The sequence below is a fragment of the Bombina bombina genome, chromosome 1 (genome assembly GCF_027579735.1).
Source record: "Bombina bombina isolate aBomBom1 chromosome 1, aBomBom1.pri, whole genome shotgun sequence".
Lineage (NCBI taxonomy): Eukaryota > Metazoa > Chordata > Amphibia > Anura > Bombinatoridae > Bombina > Bombina bombina.
The window spans coordinates 184,738,694-184,754,785 of record NC_069499.1 but is presented as its reverse complement, the minus strand read 5'-3'; the positions used below and the strand labels follow the sequence as shown (position 1 = coordinate 184,754,785).

Here is a 16,092-nt window from a genome sequence, read left to right as displayed (position 1 = left end):
AAAAAAAAATCTCTTATGTTATCAGGAACACTCTGAAAATTAGATGTTGACGGAACAGCAACAGGTAATGTAACAGTACTAAAGGAAATTTTATCTGCATTAATAAGTTTGACATGACATGCAATACAAACAGCAGCTGGAGAAACAGAAACCAAACGTTTATAGCAGATACACTTAGCTTGGTAGCTCCAGCACTGGGCAGTGATTTTCCTGAAGTATCTTCTGACTCAGTTGCAACGTGGAACATCTTGCAATATGTAAAAGAAAAAACAACATATAAAGCAAAATTGATCAAATTCCTTAAATGACAGTTTCAGGAATGGGAAAAAAATGCAAATGAACAAGCTTCTAGCAACCAGAAGCAATAAATAATGAGACTTAAATAATGTGGAGACAAAAATGACGCCCATATTTTTTAGCGCCAAAAAAAGACGCCCACATTATTTGGCGCCTAAATGCTTTTGGCGCCAAAAATGACGCCACATCCGGAACGCCGACATTTTTGACGCAAAAAAAACGTCAAAAAATGATGCAACTTCCGGCGACACGTATGACGCCGGAAACAGAAAAAAAAATTTGCGCCAAAAAAGTCAGCGCCAAGAATGACGCAATAAAATGAAGCATTTTCTGCCCCCGCGAGCCTAACAGCCCACAGGGAAAAAGTCAAATTTTTTAAGGTAAGAAAAAATGATTGAAACAAATGCATTTATCCCAAGTATGAAACTGACTGTCTGAAAATAAGGAATGTTGAACATCCTGAGTCAAGGCAAATAAATGTTTGAATACATATATTTAGAACTTTATAAAAAAAGTGCCTAACCATAGCTTAGAGTGTCACAGAAAATAAGCTTACTTACTTACCCCAGGACACTCATCTACATGTTGTAGAAAGCCAAACCAGTACTGAAACGAAAATCAGCAGAGGTAATGGTATATATATAAGAGTATATCGTCGATCTGAAAAGGGAGGTAAGAGATGAATCTCTACGACCGATAACAGAGAACCTATGAAATAGACCCCGTAGAAGGAGATCATTGCATTCAAATAGGCAATACTCTCCTCACATCCCTCTGACATTCACTGCACGCTGAGAGGAAAACCGGGCTCCAACCTGCTGCGGAGCGCATATCAACGTAGAATCTAGCACAAACTTACTTCACCACCTCCATAGGAGGCAAAGTTTGTAAAACTGAATTGTGGGTGTGGTGAGGGGTGTATTTATAGGCATTTTAAGGTTTGGGAAACTTTGCCCCTCCTGGTAGGAATGTATATCCCATACGTCACTAGCTCATGGACTCTTGCTAATTACATGAAAGAAATAGTATTTGCTTATAGTTCAAAAATATGTATTATACATAAGTATCTGTTTTAGTTTCTCTTTAGAGGTGGTCACAGGTAAGGAGTGCAGACGTTAAACGTACATTTTATAGTGTAAGGTCAGATTACCATAGCAACTAACTTGTTATGACGCAATTTTTGAGAAATCTGACATCAGATGGAAGCGTTAACACAACGATAACTTACACCTACACGAAAAGAGCGACTGCACATACTGCGCAAAATATTTCAATGGAAAATTGGTATTAAAATGGAGATACTTTTAGCTGTAGGTAACTTCGGAAGCTTACGGTTCAATTTTTTACGGGTCAATAGAAACAAGTCCTTATACAGTAAACCAGATTTTCTCTGCAATAGTTTCATACATGAAACTCAAATTTTTATTTCATGATTTAGAAAGAGCATGCCATTTTAAACAACTTTCCAATTTTCTTCTATTATCTAATTTGCTTCATTCTCTTGCTATCTTTTGTTGAAAAGCATATATAAATAAGTTAAGTAGCTGCTGATTGGTGGCTGCACATAGATGCCTTGTGATTGGCGCACCCATGTGAATTGCTATTTCTTCAACAAAGGATATCTAAAAAATTAAGCAAATTAGAAAACAGAAGTAAATTAAAATGTCCCTTTAAAGGGCCATGATAACCAAATGTTGAAACACTTGAAAGTGATGCAGCATAGCTGTAAAAAGCTGACTAGAAAATATCACCTGAATATCTCTATGTAAAAAAGAAAGATATTTTACCTCAAAATGTCCTAAGTATTCAAACCCCATTGCAAAGGACTTTAAGCAACAAATCAGTATGCCTGCCCCAGGACAGGCAAGGGAGTGAGCCTCGTGCACACTTATGTTATTTCCCTATTCAGTTTAAGGAAGTTTACTATGAAATCTCATGAGAGTTAAAGGTACATGAAACCCAAACTTTTTCTTTTATGATTCAGATAGATAATACAATTTTAAACAACTTTCTAATTTACTTCTATTATCTAATCTGTTTTATTCTCTTGGTATAATTTGTTGAAGGAGCAGCAATGCACTACTAGTTTCTAACTTAACACATGGGTGAGCCAATCACATTGAATATATATATGCAGCCACAAATCAACAGCTATAACCTAGTTTATCTGCTGCTCATGAACTTGCCTAGATAAAGCTTTCAGCAAATGATAACAAGAGAAGGAAGCAAATGAAATAATAAAAGTAAATTGGTAAGTTGTTTAAAAGTGTATTCTCTATCTGAATCATGAAAGAAAGAAATTTGGGTTTAATGTCCCTTTAAGTGAAATCTAATGAGATCACAGTAAAAGAGTTCATGACCTCAGCACTGTTGATGCTGATTGGCTGCAGTTCATTTCTTCATTATTATTTTTTTACCTGCAGCTGGGCAGCAGCTGATTTACAACTTTTTACACAGAACTTACTCTGCTGAGCTGAGGAGATTGTGAGGTAAAATATCTTCCTTTTTTACATAGAGATGCTCAGGTGATATTTTCCTGTCAGCTTTTTACAGTTATACTGCATCAGTTTCAAGTGATTTAGCATATGAGTATTATGTCCCTTTAATTAAAACGTCCTCACCTTCTTAAATGTTTTCTAAAGGTTATTTTGACACTCTATTGGGTGCTATTTGCACCCAATGCAGCTATACCCTATGTAGCAAGCGATTTCCTATTTCTGAAAAGATAGACAATAAAGTGAATCAAATAACATACAGCCCGCCCTATATAAAATGTGTACTTACAGCTCTATGTTTAAAGGAACACTGAACCCAAAAAATTTTCTTTCGTGATTCAGATAGAGCATGCAATTTTAAGCAACTTTCTAATTTACTCCTATTATCTATTTTTCTTCATTCTCTTGCTATCTTTATTGAAAAAAGAAGGCATCTAAACTATTTTTAGTTCAGACCCTGGATAGCACTTGTTTATTGGTCGGTTAAATTAATCCACCAATTAGCAAGAACAACCCGGGTTGTTCACCAAAAATGGGTCGGCATCTAAACTTACATTCTTGCTATTCAAATAAAGATACCAAGAGAATGAAGAAAATTTGACAATAGGAGTAAATTAGAAAGTTGCTTAAAATTGCTTGCTCTATCTGAATCATGAAAGAAAAAAAATAGGGTTCAGTATCCCTTTAATCTAGGATTCATATGTTGTATGCAGAGTAGTGGGTTCAAGCGATTTGTCCTAAAAACAAATTGAAACAAAATGTTTCCAAGAAGAGCAGTAACATGAAAAACTTAAGACACAAATGATTATTATATCAAATCATGTGTTGCCTAGTAACACAGGCCAGCCTTGGTATAAAGCCCATCTGTTCAGCTATGTGCACATTTTAACATGGAAAACCTGTAATTAAGCTGTTCAGCAGTTTCTTATAGAGTAGAATGTTTTTTTTCTATGACAGATGTAATCAAATAGCTCTAGTGGGTACCAGAGACAGTATTAATAACATTTAAAATTTTAGAATTCTATGTAGCAAATCATTTTTTTCTTGCTTAAAGGGACACTGAACCCAAAAAAAATTATTTCATGATTCAGATAGAGCATGCAATTTTAAGCAACTTTCTAATTTGACCCTATTATCAATTTTTCCTTGTTCTCTTTATTTGAAAAAACAGGGGTAAGATTACATATGCGGCGTTGCCCGCAAAATCTGGCAACGCTGTTTTTACGCGGTTTTGGTATCACATATACAGCACCGCGGCACGTATATTTCACCCGTCGGCCGCAATTTTTACTCCCATAAGCTAACCTACAACCGCATCAAAAATCGGTATCACATATTCAGCGCAAGTGACCGTAACTCCCGTAACTGCCTGTAAATATGCTGTTTAATTTAGGGCAATGCCCTACAAAAGGCCCTTTTTTAAGGGCTATTGGTAGTTAAGTATTAGATTAGGGGGGTTTTATATTTTGTGGGGCTTTTTTTATTTTCATAGGGATTAGGTTTAATTTTTTTATTTTTGATAATTTGGTTTATTATTTTATGTAATGTTAGACTTTTTTATTTTTTGTAATCTTAGATTAATTTAAAGTTATTTTTTTTATTTTTAAGTAATGTTAGCTTTTTTATTTTAATTGTAACTCAGTATATTTTAATTTAGTTAATTGGGGTTAATTTAGGAGGTGTTAGGTTAGGGGGCTTAGTAATTTAGTTATTTGCATTGTGGGAGTTTAGCGTATTAGGGGTTAATAGATTTATTAGGATTATTGCGTTGTGGGGGTTTGGTGGATTAGGGGTTAATAGTTTTATTAGGTTTGTTGCAATGTGGGTTAATGGCGGATTAGGTGTTAATATACTTTATTAGTTATTGCGTTGGGGATTGCGGTTGACAGGTAGATAGATATTGCACATGCGTTAGGTGTTAGTTATTTTCAGGAGGTAGATATTGTGTATGTGTTAGGTGTTAATATTTTCAAGCAATATGAAAGAAATTAATGTATCAGGTAAGTTCTTACATAAATTATGTTTTCTATCATGTAATTGGCAAGAGTCCATGAGCTAGTGACGTATATGATAGACATACCTAAGATGTGGAAGACCACAGAAGAGTCACTAGAGAGGGAGGGATAAAATAACAGCTATTTTCGCTGAGAAAATTAAATCCAAACAACATAAGTATTTCATAAACATTTCAAGAAAAAAACTTAAATCATAAGCAGAAGAATCAACCTGAGACAGCTGTCTGAAGAACTTTTCTACCAAAGACTGCTTCTGAAGAAGCAAATACAACAAAATGGTAAAATTTAGTAAATGTATGCAAAGACGACCAAGTTGCTGCTTTGCAAATTTGATCAACTGAAGCTTCATTCTTAAAAGCCCTAGAAATAGCGATAGACATAGTAGAATGAGCTGTAATTCTCTGAGGCGGAGACTGTCCCACCTCCAAATAAGCCTTGTGAATCAAAAGCTTTAACCAACATGCCAAAGAAATGGCAGAGGCTTTCTGACCTTTCCAGGAACCAGAAAACACAACAAATAGACTAGAAGTCTTTCTGAAATCCTTAGTAGCTTCAATACAGTATTTCAAAGCTCTTACAACATCTAAAGAAAGTAAAGATCTTTCAAGAGCATTCTTAGGATTAGGACACAAAGAAGGAACAACAATTTCCCTACTAATGTTGTTAGAATTCACAACCTTAGGAAGAAATTTAAACAAAGTCCGCAAAACAGCTTTATCCTGATAGAAAATCAGAAAAGGAGACTTGCAAGAGAGAGCAGACAATTCAGAAACTCTTCTAGCAGAAGAGATAGCCAAAAGAAACAATACTTTCCAAGAAAGTAGTTTAATATCCAAAGAATGCATAGGCTCAAAAGGAGGAGCCTGCACAGCCTTTAAAACCAAATTAAGACTCCAATGAGGAGATTAATTTAATAACAGGTTTGATACGGACCAAACCCTGATCAAAACAGTGAATATCAGGAAGTTTAGCAATTTTTCTATGAAATAAAATAGAAAGAGCAGAGATTTGTCCCTTCAAAGTACTTGCAAACAAAACTTTATCCAAACCATCCTGAAAAAACTGTAAAATTCTAGGAATTCTAAAAGAATACCAAGAGATTTCATGAGAACACCATGAAATATAGGCTTTCCAAACCCGATAACAAATCTTCCTTAAAACAGACTTACGCGCCTGTAGCATAGTATTAATCACTGAGTCAGAGAAACCTCTATGACTAAGCACTAAGCGTTCAATTTCCATACCTTCAAATTTAGTGATTTGAGATCCTGATGGAAAAACGGCCCTTGAGACAGAAGGTCTGGTCTTAAAGGAAGTGGCCAAGGTTGACAACTTGAAATCCGTACAAGATCCGCAAACCAAAGAAACACATGCGATTGTTCCATTATGATCTTGGAGATCACCCTTGGAAGAAGTAGAGGCGGAAAGATGTAAGCAGGTTGGTATGGCCAAGGAACTGCTAACGCATCTACCATCTCTGCCTGAGGATCCCTGGACCTGGAAAGATACCTGGGAAGTTTCTTGTTTAGATGGGATGCCATGAGATCTATTTCGGGAAGACCTCACATCTGTATAATCTGACAAAATACATCTGGATGGAGAAACCACTCCCCTGGATGTAAAGTCTGACGGCTGAGATAATCCGCTTTCCAATTGTCTACACCCAGGATATGTATTGCAGAAATTAGACAGGAGTTGAATTCTGCCCAAGAAATTATTCAATATACTACTTTCATTGCTAAAGGACTGCGAGTGCCACCCTGATGATTAACATATGCCACAGTTGTGATTGTCTGAAAACAAATTAATGATTCTCTCTTTAGTAGAGGCCAAGCCTGAAGAGCCCTGAAAATAGCAAGGAGTTATAAAATATTGATTGGTAACCTCGCCTCTTGAGGATTCCAAACTCCTTGTGCTGTCAGAAACCCCCAGACAGCTCCCCAACCTGTGAGACTTGCATCTGTTAAAATAAAAGTCCAGGAAGGACGAACAAACGCGGCCCCTTGAACAATAAGATGATGGTTTAACCACCAAGTCAGAGAGAGTTGAGTGTTGGGATTAAAGAATATCAATTGTGATATCCGAGTATAATAGCCACTGAAGGGAATGATCGAGACTGAAGGTTTTCGACAGGCAAAAACCAATTGTATTCGTCTCTTGTCTGTTAAAGACAGAGTCATGGACACTGAATCTATCTGGAAACCTAAAAAGGTGACCCTTGTCTGAGGAATCAAGAAACTCTTTGGAAAATTGATCCTCCAACCATGTCTTTGAAGAAATAAGTCAAGTTGATTCGCGTAAGATTCTGCTAAATGAAAAGATTGAGCCAGTACCAAGATATCGTCCAAATAAGGAAACACCGCAATTCTCTGCTCTCTGATTACAGATAGAAGAGCATCTAGAACCTTGGAAAAGATTCTTGGAGCTGTTGCTAGGCCAAATGGAAGAGCGACAAATTGGTGATGCTTGTCTAGAAAAGAGAATCTCAGAAATCGATAGTGGTCTGGATGAATCCAAATGTTAAGATATGCATCCTTTAAGTCTATTGTGGACATATAATGACTTTGCTGAACAAAAAGGAAGAATAGTCCTTATAGTCACCATCTTGAAAGTTGGGACCCTTACAAAGTGATTCAAAAATTTCAGATCCAGAACTGGTCTGAATAAATTTTCCTTCTTCGGGACAATGAATAGATTTGAATAAAAACCCAAACTCTGTTCCAGAAGTGGAACCAGCACAATTACCCCTGAAAGCTCCAGATCTGAAACACATTTCAGAAAAGCCTGAGCTTTCACAGTATTTGTTGGAATGTGAGAGAGAAAAAAACCTTTTCACAGGAGGACTTAATCTGAAACCTATTCGATACCCTTGAAAGACAATATTCTGAATCCAATGATTCTGAACGGAACCTGCCCAAACGTCTTGTAATAATTTAAATCTGCCCCCTCCCACCAGTAGAACTGGATTGAGGGCTGCACCTTCATGCAGTTTTGGGGGCTGGCTTTGGTTTCTTATAAGGCTTGGATGTATTCCAACTCGAAGATGGCTTCCAATTGGAGCCAGAGTCCTTAGGGGAAGGAGTGGTTTTCTGTTCTCTATTCTTACGAAAAGGAACAAAACCAATTAGAAGCTTTAGATTTACCCTTAGACTTTTTATCTTGGGGCAAAAAAACTCTCTCCCCCCCCAGTAACAGTGGAAATAATAGAATCCAACTGGGAACCAAACAAATTATTACCATGGAATGATAGAGATAGTAGTTTGTGAATGTGTGAGAGTTAAGCGCTTAGGTTCAAACCCACCTCTGTCGCTTCAATATAAGAGTGTTCTAGCTCACCCTAGTGCCACAAATGATATACTGAATTATATAAAAGTGCCTAAGTGGAGGTGTTTAAAATAAATCTAATTTATTAGTTCCAATCTTGTATGTTGGTACACTGTCCTATTATTTTCAACAATCCATAGGTGTACTACTGACCTAGTATATAGTCTAGTATGTACTCCCAAAAAGTTTATAAATTATCAGACCGTATAAAACATATAGCATATATACCTTATGCTTAAATGAATCCAAACATTAAAACGGATTTGAACATTTGAGTGTTATCTTAAAAATGTATAATAAATCTACTAGGTGCACCTAGACTAAAACAGTAAATGATTTAAGAAATGCCCATTTAAGGACTCGTAGTACTCTTGAGACGCGGTGATCCTAGTGATATCACTTTGTGAGTGGACATCTCGACTCTGCCTTAAAGTCCTAAAATGTCTCTTATAAAAAGTCTCTTATAAAAATTGTTGGTGTCCTATAAAAAACTAATGTCCAACAGTGTGGCTCCAAACAGGTGATCCAAAAATTATGTGTGTATACTCCAAAAGATGTACTTGTGTAATTATGTGCCAAGGCAAAAAAATCATTTAAAAAAGCTCTGTGAAAAAATGTGATTTTTTTTTTAAATCTATGCAATAAAAAAAGATTAGAAAAATTGAAAAATTGAAAAAATGTGGTCTCAAATCGGTGTTAAAAAAGGAGAATTCTGTGAAAATAAGTTGTGTCCTAAAATTTGTAATCCTATAGAGTGTCGATACTATGTTGATATTTGTATCAATGTCCACAAACGATAATATGTAGTAGGGTGAATAAATAATAAGTTAACTTCACCAGTTTACAGATTGTCCATATGTGTGAATAAATATCAGCCCTCCCGTGGGTGTCCTTAATACAGGTCCCTCAAGTGCAATGCCAGAATCTGTTAATATATGGAAACAAAAAACAAAAATAGTGCAATAACGCTAATAAACAATGTTTAAGATTGAAATAAGGCTTACCAATTCGTCAATGCGTTTCGGCCCTTACATAAGGCCTTTATTCCATGATTTGAGCCATAAAGCTCTTCTAGCTAAAATAGCCAATGACATAGATTTAAAATCAATCTTGATAATATCAAAAATAGCATCAAAGATAAAATGATTAGCATGTTGAAGCAAACGAACAATGCTATGCAAATCAGAATCTTTTTCCAGTTGTGCTAAGCTATCCAACCAAAAAGTTTCCTTTCTAAAGGATCCTTAAAAGAGGTACTATCTTTCATAGGAATAGTAGTACGTTTAGCAAGAGTAGAAATAGCCCCACCAACCTTAGGGACTTTTTCCCAAAACTCTAACTTAGCCACTGGCAAAGGATACAACTTTTTAAACCTTGAAGAAGGAACAAAAGTAGTACCAGGCTTAGACCATTCCTTAGCAATCACATCAGAAATAGCATCAGGAACAGGAAAAACCTCAGGAGTAATCACAGGAGGTTTATAGACAGAATTTAAACGTTTACTGGATTTAATATCAAGAGGACCAGACTTCTCAATATCCAAAGTTATCAACACTTCTTTTAACAAAGAACGAATATACTCAATCTTAAAAAGATAAGTTGATTTATCAGTGTCAATGTCTGAAGTAGGATCTTCCAAATCAGAGAGATCCTCATCAGAGGTGGATCAGTATGTTGTCAGACATTACAAATTTCATCAGTATTATGAGAAGTTTTAAAAGACCTTTTACGTTTATTTGAAGGTGGAATAGCATCCATAGCCTTCTGTATCGCATCAGCAATATAATTTCTCATATCAACAAGGATATCATGTACATTAGATGTTGAGAAAACAACAGAAACTGTACTAGCACTAATAGAAACTTTTTCTGCATGCAAAAGCTTATCATGACAACTGTTACTACAGCTGGAGATATAATCTCCACTGTCTTACAACAGATACACTTAGCTTTGGTAGAACTGTGTTCAGGCAGCATGGTTCCTACAGCAGCTTCTGAGACAGGATCTAATTGAGACATCTTGTAAAATGTAAAAGAAAAAATAACATTTAAACAGATATATCTTATTTCCACATATAGCAGTTTCAGAAATGGGGAAAAATGCAAATTCTAAAATTGACAAAAAAGCAAATAGCATAGCCTTCTGAGCATAAAGAAGGCAAGGGGCATATAGGATGTGGGATAAAATAAAACAAAAAAATTTGGCGCCAAGTATGACGCACAACGCAAAAGGAAATATATACATTTTTTGGCACCAACAAACATCCGGAAATGACGCAACTCGCGTCATAACAAACACAACTTCATGCCAAACAACCTTGCGAGCCTAATTTGACTGCAAGTTTTTAAAAGAAAAACAAGTCAAATTGAAAAAAAGACTATACCCCAGGTAAGACAAAAACTTCCTAAAACATGATTCCCATATTGAAACTGCCAGATTGCAAAGGGAAATATACATAGACCTGACTCATGGCAAATATAAGTAAATACATATATTTAGAATCTTAAAATTATGATACATACTTACCGAAAGACACCCATCCACATATAGCAGATAGCCAAACCAGTACTGAAAACTATCAGCAGAGGTAATGGTATAAGAGTATATCGTTGATCTGAAAAGGGAGGTAGGAGATGAATCCCTACGACCGATAACAGAGAACCCTTGAAAAGATTTCCCGCGAGGGAAACCATAAAAAATCAATAGGCGATACTCTCTTTCCATCCCTCTGACAAACACTGTACTCTGAGAGGAATTGGGCTTCAGAATGTTTAGAAGCGCTTATGACAAAAAAATTACTTCACCACATCCATAGGAGGCAAAGTTTGTAAAACTGAATTGTGGGTGTGGTGAGGGGTATATTCATAGGCATTTTGAGGTTTGGAAAACTTTGCCCCTCCTGGTAGAATTGTATATCCCATATGTCACTAGCTCATGGACTCTTGCCAATTACATGAAAGAAATAATTATTTTCCATTTCATATCCCTTTATGTGCCGCAGATCACTAGCTTAGAACCCTTAAGGGCCACATATAAAATTATGTTTACACGCAAATAATATATTTAATTTGTCCAGTGGCACAGAGATTGATTAAGGTAAGACAATCACGACCACCTCTCCTGATCAGACTGTGTAGGCAAGGCTGTGACAGTGAAGCGAGGATGAAAGGGTTATCAAAACACTTTCGTAATTGTTCTAGCTCCAGAAACAAAAATGCATTTTATCACCATCCACTATCTGCATCTATAACTCCAAATACTGTCACCACCAAGGATAGTTAAATCTGGGAATCCTCTGTCCCCCTACAACACAGATTAAAATCCAAAAACCAAATTTAGCAAAAATCTGTCTATATATGTATATAAAAAGACTTGATGAATTCTTACTGTTAAAGCTTACCAATTGTTACCAGTCTCTCACGTTAGACGAAAGCCAAGACTTAACAAAGGAACATTTATTATGAGCAAAAAAGGAGTGTCAGTGCATTTATAAAAAGAAAAGAGTTAAACAATTATACACTATGCAAAACTTTTTTTTTTTTTTTAAAAAAGGTAGAAAATCTTACAGAACCTATAAATTTATCAGAAGAATATAGTCTCTGCTGCATGGAAACGGAAAATGGCCAGATACACTATTGTGCACAGTTTCCCATGTAAAATGACAAAATTATATTTCTGAAATCAAAGTTATATACACTTTTCTCTGAGATCAGATTTCTTGACCAAACCTCCTTCTAGAGAAGCAAAGACAGTAACCACCACTCTATTTTATGGCATTTCATAAAAACTCTGAACCCTTGGCTGAAATTGAAGAGCAGCTTATAAATTGTTATGTTATCCAGTACATGTACCCATATACGCAATCCCTAGTGACATGAGGATTATTATGATACCAAACATGACATGCCTATACAAGGTGTCTGAAACACATGACACCTAGAAAAATATTATTCTAATTTGATTTAACTCTAACCCTTAATTAACCTAAGGCCTATGTCTTTATAGAGACAATGTTCTAATGTCACTGTATGGGTACACATCTCTAAAAATGTTAAGGAAAATAAACAGGGACAAAAAGCCTCTGAAAAACAAAACAATTAGCACAGAGAAAAAGTTAACCCCTTACACCTAAATCATGAGGTCTTCATGACACCCTCTATCTGCTATGCTCTCCTTCAGATGGCTCTTGATTTTTGACCACCTTGTTTGTCCACCACGAGAATTCTCCAGAACACACACTTTTTCGTGAGTTCACAAAGTTTTAGTCCTGCTTTCTCTTAGGGGCCACATAAACTATGACACACATTATTAGTTTTGCTTTTTTCCTGGGTCCACAAAACCTATTGTAGAGGGTCACATGTGGCCCATGTGTAACACGGTTAAACCTGATTTAGATAAAAAATACAAAAATAAATGTTTTAAATTAGGTCTATTACATCTCTAGGAATATTCAGATATATAATTTAACAAGGTAACAAGTAACAACAAGTAGCCCTGAAATTAACAAATATAATTATCAAAATGACAAAACATTTTTAAAATGCATCCAGTCATCCACTAAAACAAATACTTTAATAAAAGAATTTAAATTTTTTGAAAAAGTCTTTTATTCTACGTACCTATTTGGTCTGCAATGCTGTCCTCACTTCTCTGCCAACAGGGTGTAGATTTGCCACTGCTTAAAGTATCATTTTGGGTACTCTGCCTCTCGATAGATGCAGGTGACCTACGGCTAACTCCAAACCTGTTGAAACATCCATTGTTCTTTTTAAAAATAATAATTATAATTTTCTCTAACATTTGTAAAGAAAAAAAAAAAAAGCCCAGGGACATAACTAGACCTCACTGGGGCCCCCATTTCAACAACCCCCTTCTAGCTGCAATCAGCAGATGCTTCTCTGTGACTATAAGTCATGTTTCACCACTTGGTTAATCTGTACGAGGCCAGCAAATATGGTGACAGGCTTTTCTGGATAGCAACAATGGAACAGCCATTTTTTTAAAACCTGTCACCATCTCCTAAAGGCAAATTCAAATACTTTCATTAAACTATGAGGCTTTTTTAGCAGAGGGGCAAGGACACCATTCAAATACATTCTGTATGCATTTGCAATATGACCCAAGGGAAGTCTCACTAAGGGTGATGGGAGAAACCAGACATGGACTCCTTGCCCAATGTGCTTAGAAGAATAAGTCTGCACCTCATTGACGATACCAAAAGAGGGCTGAAACGATTGCCTGGGGTTGCCACGTTCCTTGTTTAGATTAGGATTGTCTGGTATTTTAAGGCTGGACTGACCTTGTTAGGCTGGATGAGACTAATATAATTCAGGAAAGTTCTCCGCTGTGAAAAGCATAATTGGGATAAAAAAAAGCTCCCAGCTGGTAAATGGCCATAGAACAAGCTACTGAGCTGTTTTTTACCGAAAGAGTGCTTCTCTTTATGTATCTATTTGCAATATGACCCTAGAGAAGTCTCCCTAATGGTGATAGGAAAAACCATACATGGATTCCTTGACCAATGTGCTTAGAGGAATATGGCTACACCTCACTGATGAGGCCTAAAGAAGGCGGAAACAATTGTCTGGGGTTGTCATGTTCCTTGTTCAGAGGAGGACTGCCTGGTATTCTGAGGCTGAATATCCTTGTTAGGCGGGATCAGATATAATATACTTCAGGATAGTTATCAAATATGAGGTTACATGATAAAAAAGCTCATAAAATCCAACACAGTAAGAGTTCAGAAGGACACGTCCCAAAGGTGCAACTATAGGAAATCTCACAGCACATTCAGTAACAATTCTACGTATTCAATAAAAGCTGAAGAACTAGATTGATTTGTGTTCCAATATAGTAAGGGGCTGTATAGCTTGCACAAGCCACACACTAATATACTGCTCTACCCCCTAGACTATCTGTTGGGAATCTATATTTATGAATCGATAAAAGACAGTCCCTAGTTAAATAACAGAAAAACAAGTAAAAAAAACAAAATTGTCTACTACTTATGTTAAAGATGGAGACAAAATATTACATTTCACATAATTTATAGAATTTCATGCTGTGCTTCAGGATAATTTTCAAGTAAACTGCAGCAATTACACACAAAGAGATACAAAATATATATGAATATAACACAAACATTACAAATAGATGGGCCCTACAATATCTACTGTAGCAGAATGGTGTAAGACAGTTACATTGACACTCATTAGAAAGATAAAAACTTTTCCTAACCTCTAAAATGTCAGATTCTATAACTTTCCTTTTCGGAGGAATATAAAAATTCAAGATAATGCTTATTATATATGAGGTAACCAAAATCTTATTTAAAATATCTGTCTGGCCTTACGCTTCACATTTCATATGCTAGAAAATGGAATACAAAATGCAACTCATTACAGCTACTAAATCTATGATATTTCATATTCCAGCCATCTACATCTATTTTAACCCCTTAATGACCACAGCACTTTTCCATTTTCTGTCCGTTTGGGACCAAGGCTATTTTTACATTTTTGCGGTGTTTGTGTTTAGCTGTAATTTTCCTCTTGCTCATTTACTGTACCCACACATATTATATACCGTTTTTCTCGCCATTAAATGGACTTTCTAAAGATACCATTATTTTCATCATATCTTATAATTTACTATAAAAAAAATTATAAAATATGAGGAAAAATGGAAAAAAACACACTTTTTCTAACTTTGACCCCCAAAATCTGTTACATATCTACAACCACCAAAAAACACCCATGCTAAATAGTTTCTAAATTTTGTCCTGAGTTTAGAAATACCCAATGTTTACATGTTCTTTACTTTTTTTGCAAATTATAGGGCAATAAATACAAATAGCACTTTGCTATTTCCAAACCATTTTTTTTCAAAATTAGCGCTAGTTACATTAGAACACTAATATCTTTCAAGAATCTCTGAATATCTATTGACATATATATATTTTTTTTTAGTAGACATCCCAAAGTATTGATCTAGGCCCATTTTTATATATTTCATGCCACCATTTCACCGCCAAATGCGATCAAATAAAAAAAATTGTTCACTTTTTCACAAATTTTTTCACAAACTTTAGGTTTCTCACTGAAATTATTTACAAACAGCTTGTGCAATTATGGCACAAATGGTTGTAAATTGTTCTCTGGGATCCCCTTTGTTCAGAAATAGCAGACTTATATGGCTTTGGTGTTGCTTTTTGGTAATTAGAATGCCACTAAATGCCACTGCGCACCACACGTGTATTATGCCCAGCAGTGAAGGGGTTAATTAGGGAGCATGTAGGGAGCTTTTTGGGGTAATTTTAGCTTTAGTGTAGTGTAGTAGACAACCCCAAGTATTGATCTAGGCCCATTTTGGTATATTTCATGCCACCATTTCACCGCCAAATGCGATCAAATTAAAAAAAACGTAACATTTTTCACAATTTTAGGTTTCTCACTGAAATCATTTACAAACAGCTTGTGCAGTTATGGCACAAATGGTTGTAAATGCTTCTCTGGGATCCCCTTTGTTCAGAAATAGCAGACATATATGGCTTTGGCGTTGCTTTTTGGTATTTAGAAGGCCGCTAAATGCCGCTGCGCATCACACGTGTATTATAGCTAGCAGTGAAGGGGTTAATTAGGTAGCTTGTAGGGAGCTTGCAGGGTTAATATCACATTTAGAGTAGAGCTCAGCCTCCCACCTGAAACATCAGACCCCCTGATCCCTCCCAAACAGCTCTCTTCCCTCCCCCACCCCACAATTGTCCCCGCCATCTTAAGTACTGGCAGAAAGTCTGCCAGTACTAAAATAAAAGCTATATTTGGTTTTTTTTGTGTGTTTTTAAAAAAGCATATTTACATATGCTGCTGTGTACTATCCCCCCTTAGCCCCTAACCTCACTGATCCCCCCCAAACAGCTCTATAACCCTCCCACTCTAACTTAATCTGCGCCATCTTGGGTA

General features: G+C 36.0%; 1 protein-coding gene across 1 annotated transcript in view; it reads right to left on the bottom strand.

Moving 5' to 3' along the window:
* SIPA1L1 (signal induced proliferation associated 1 like 1) overlaps positions 1-16,092 on the bottom strand; it is an 831,778-nt gene that overhangs the window by 177,212 nt on the left and 638,474 nt on the right. The window contains exon 14 of the mRNA XM_053697769.1: positions 12,751-12,875. Within this exon, the coding sequence (XP_053553744.1) occupies positions 12,751-12,875 (125 nt within the window). The remainder of the gene's footprint in view (positions 1-12,750; positions 12,876-16,092) is intronic.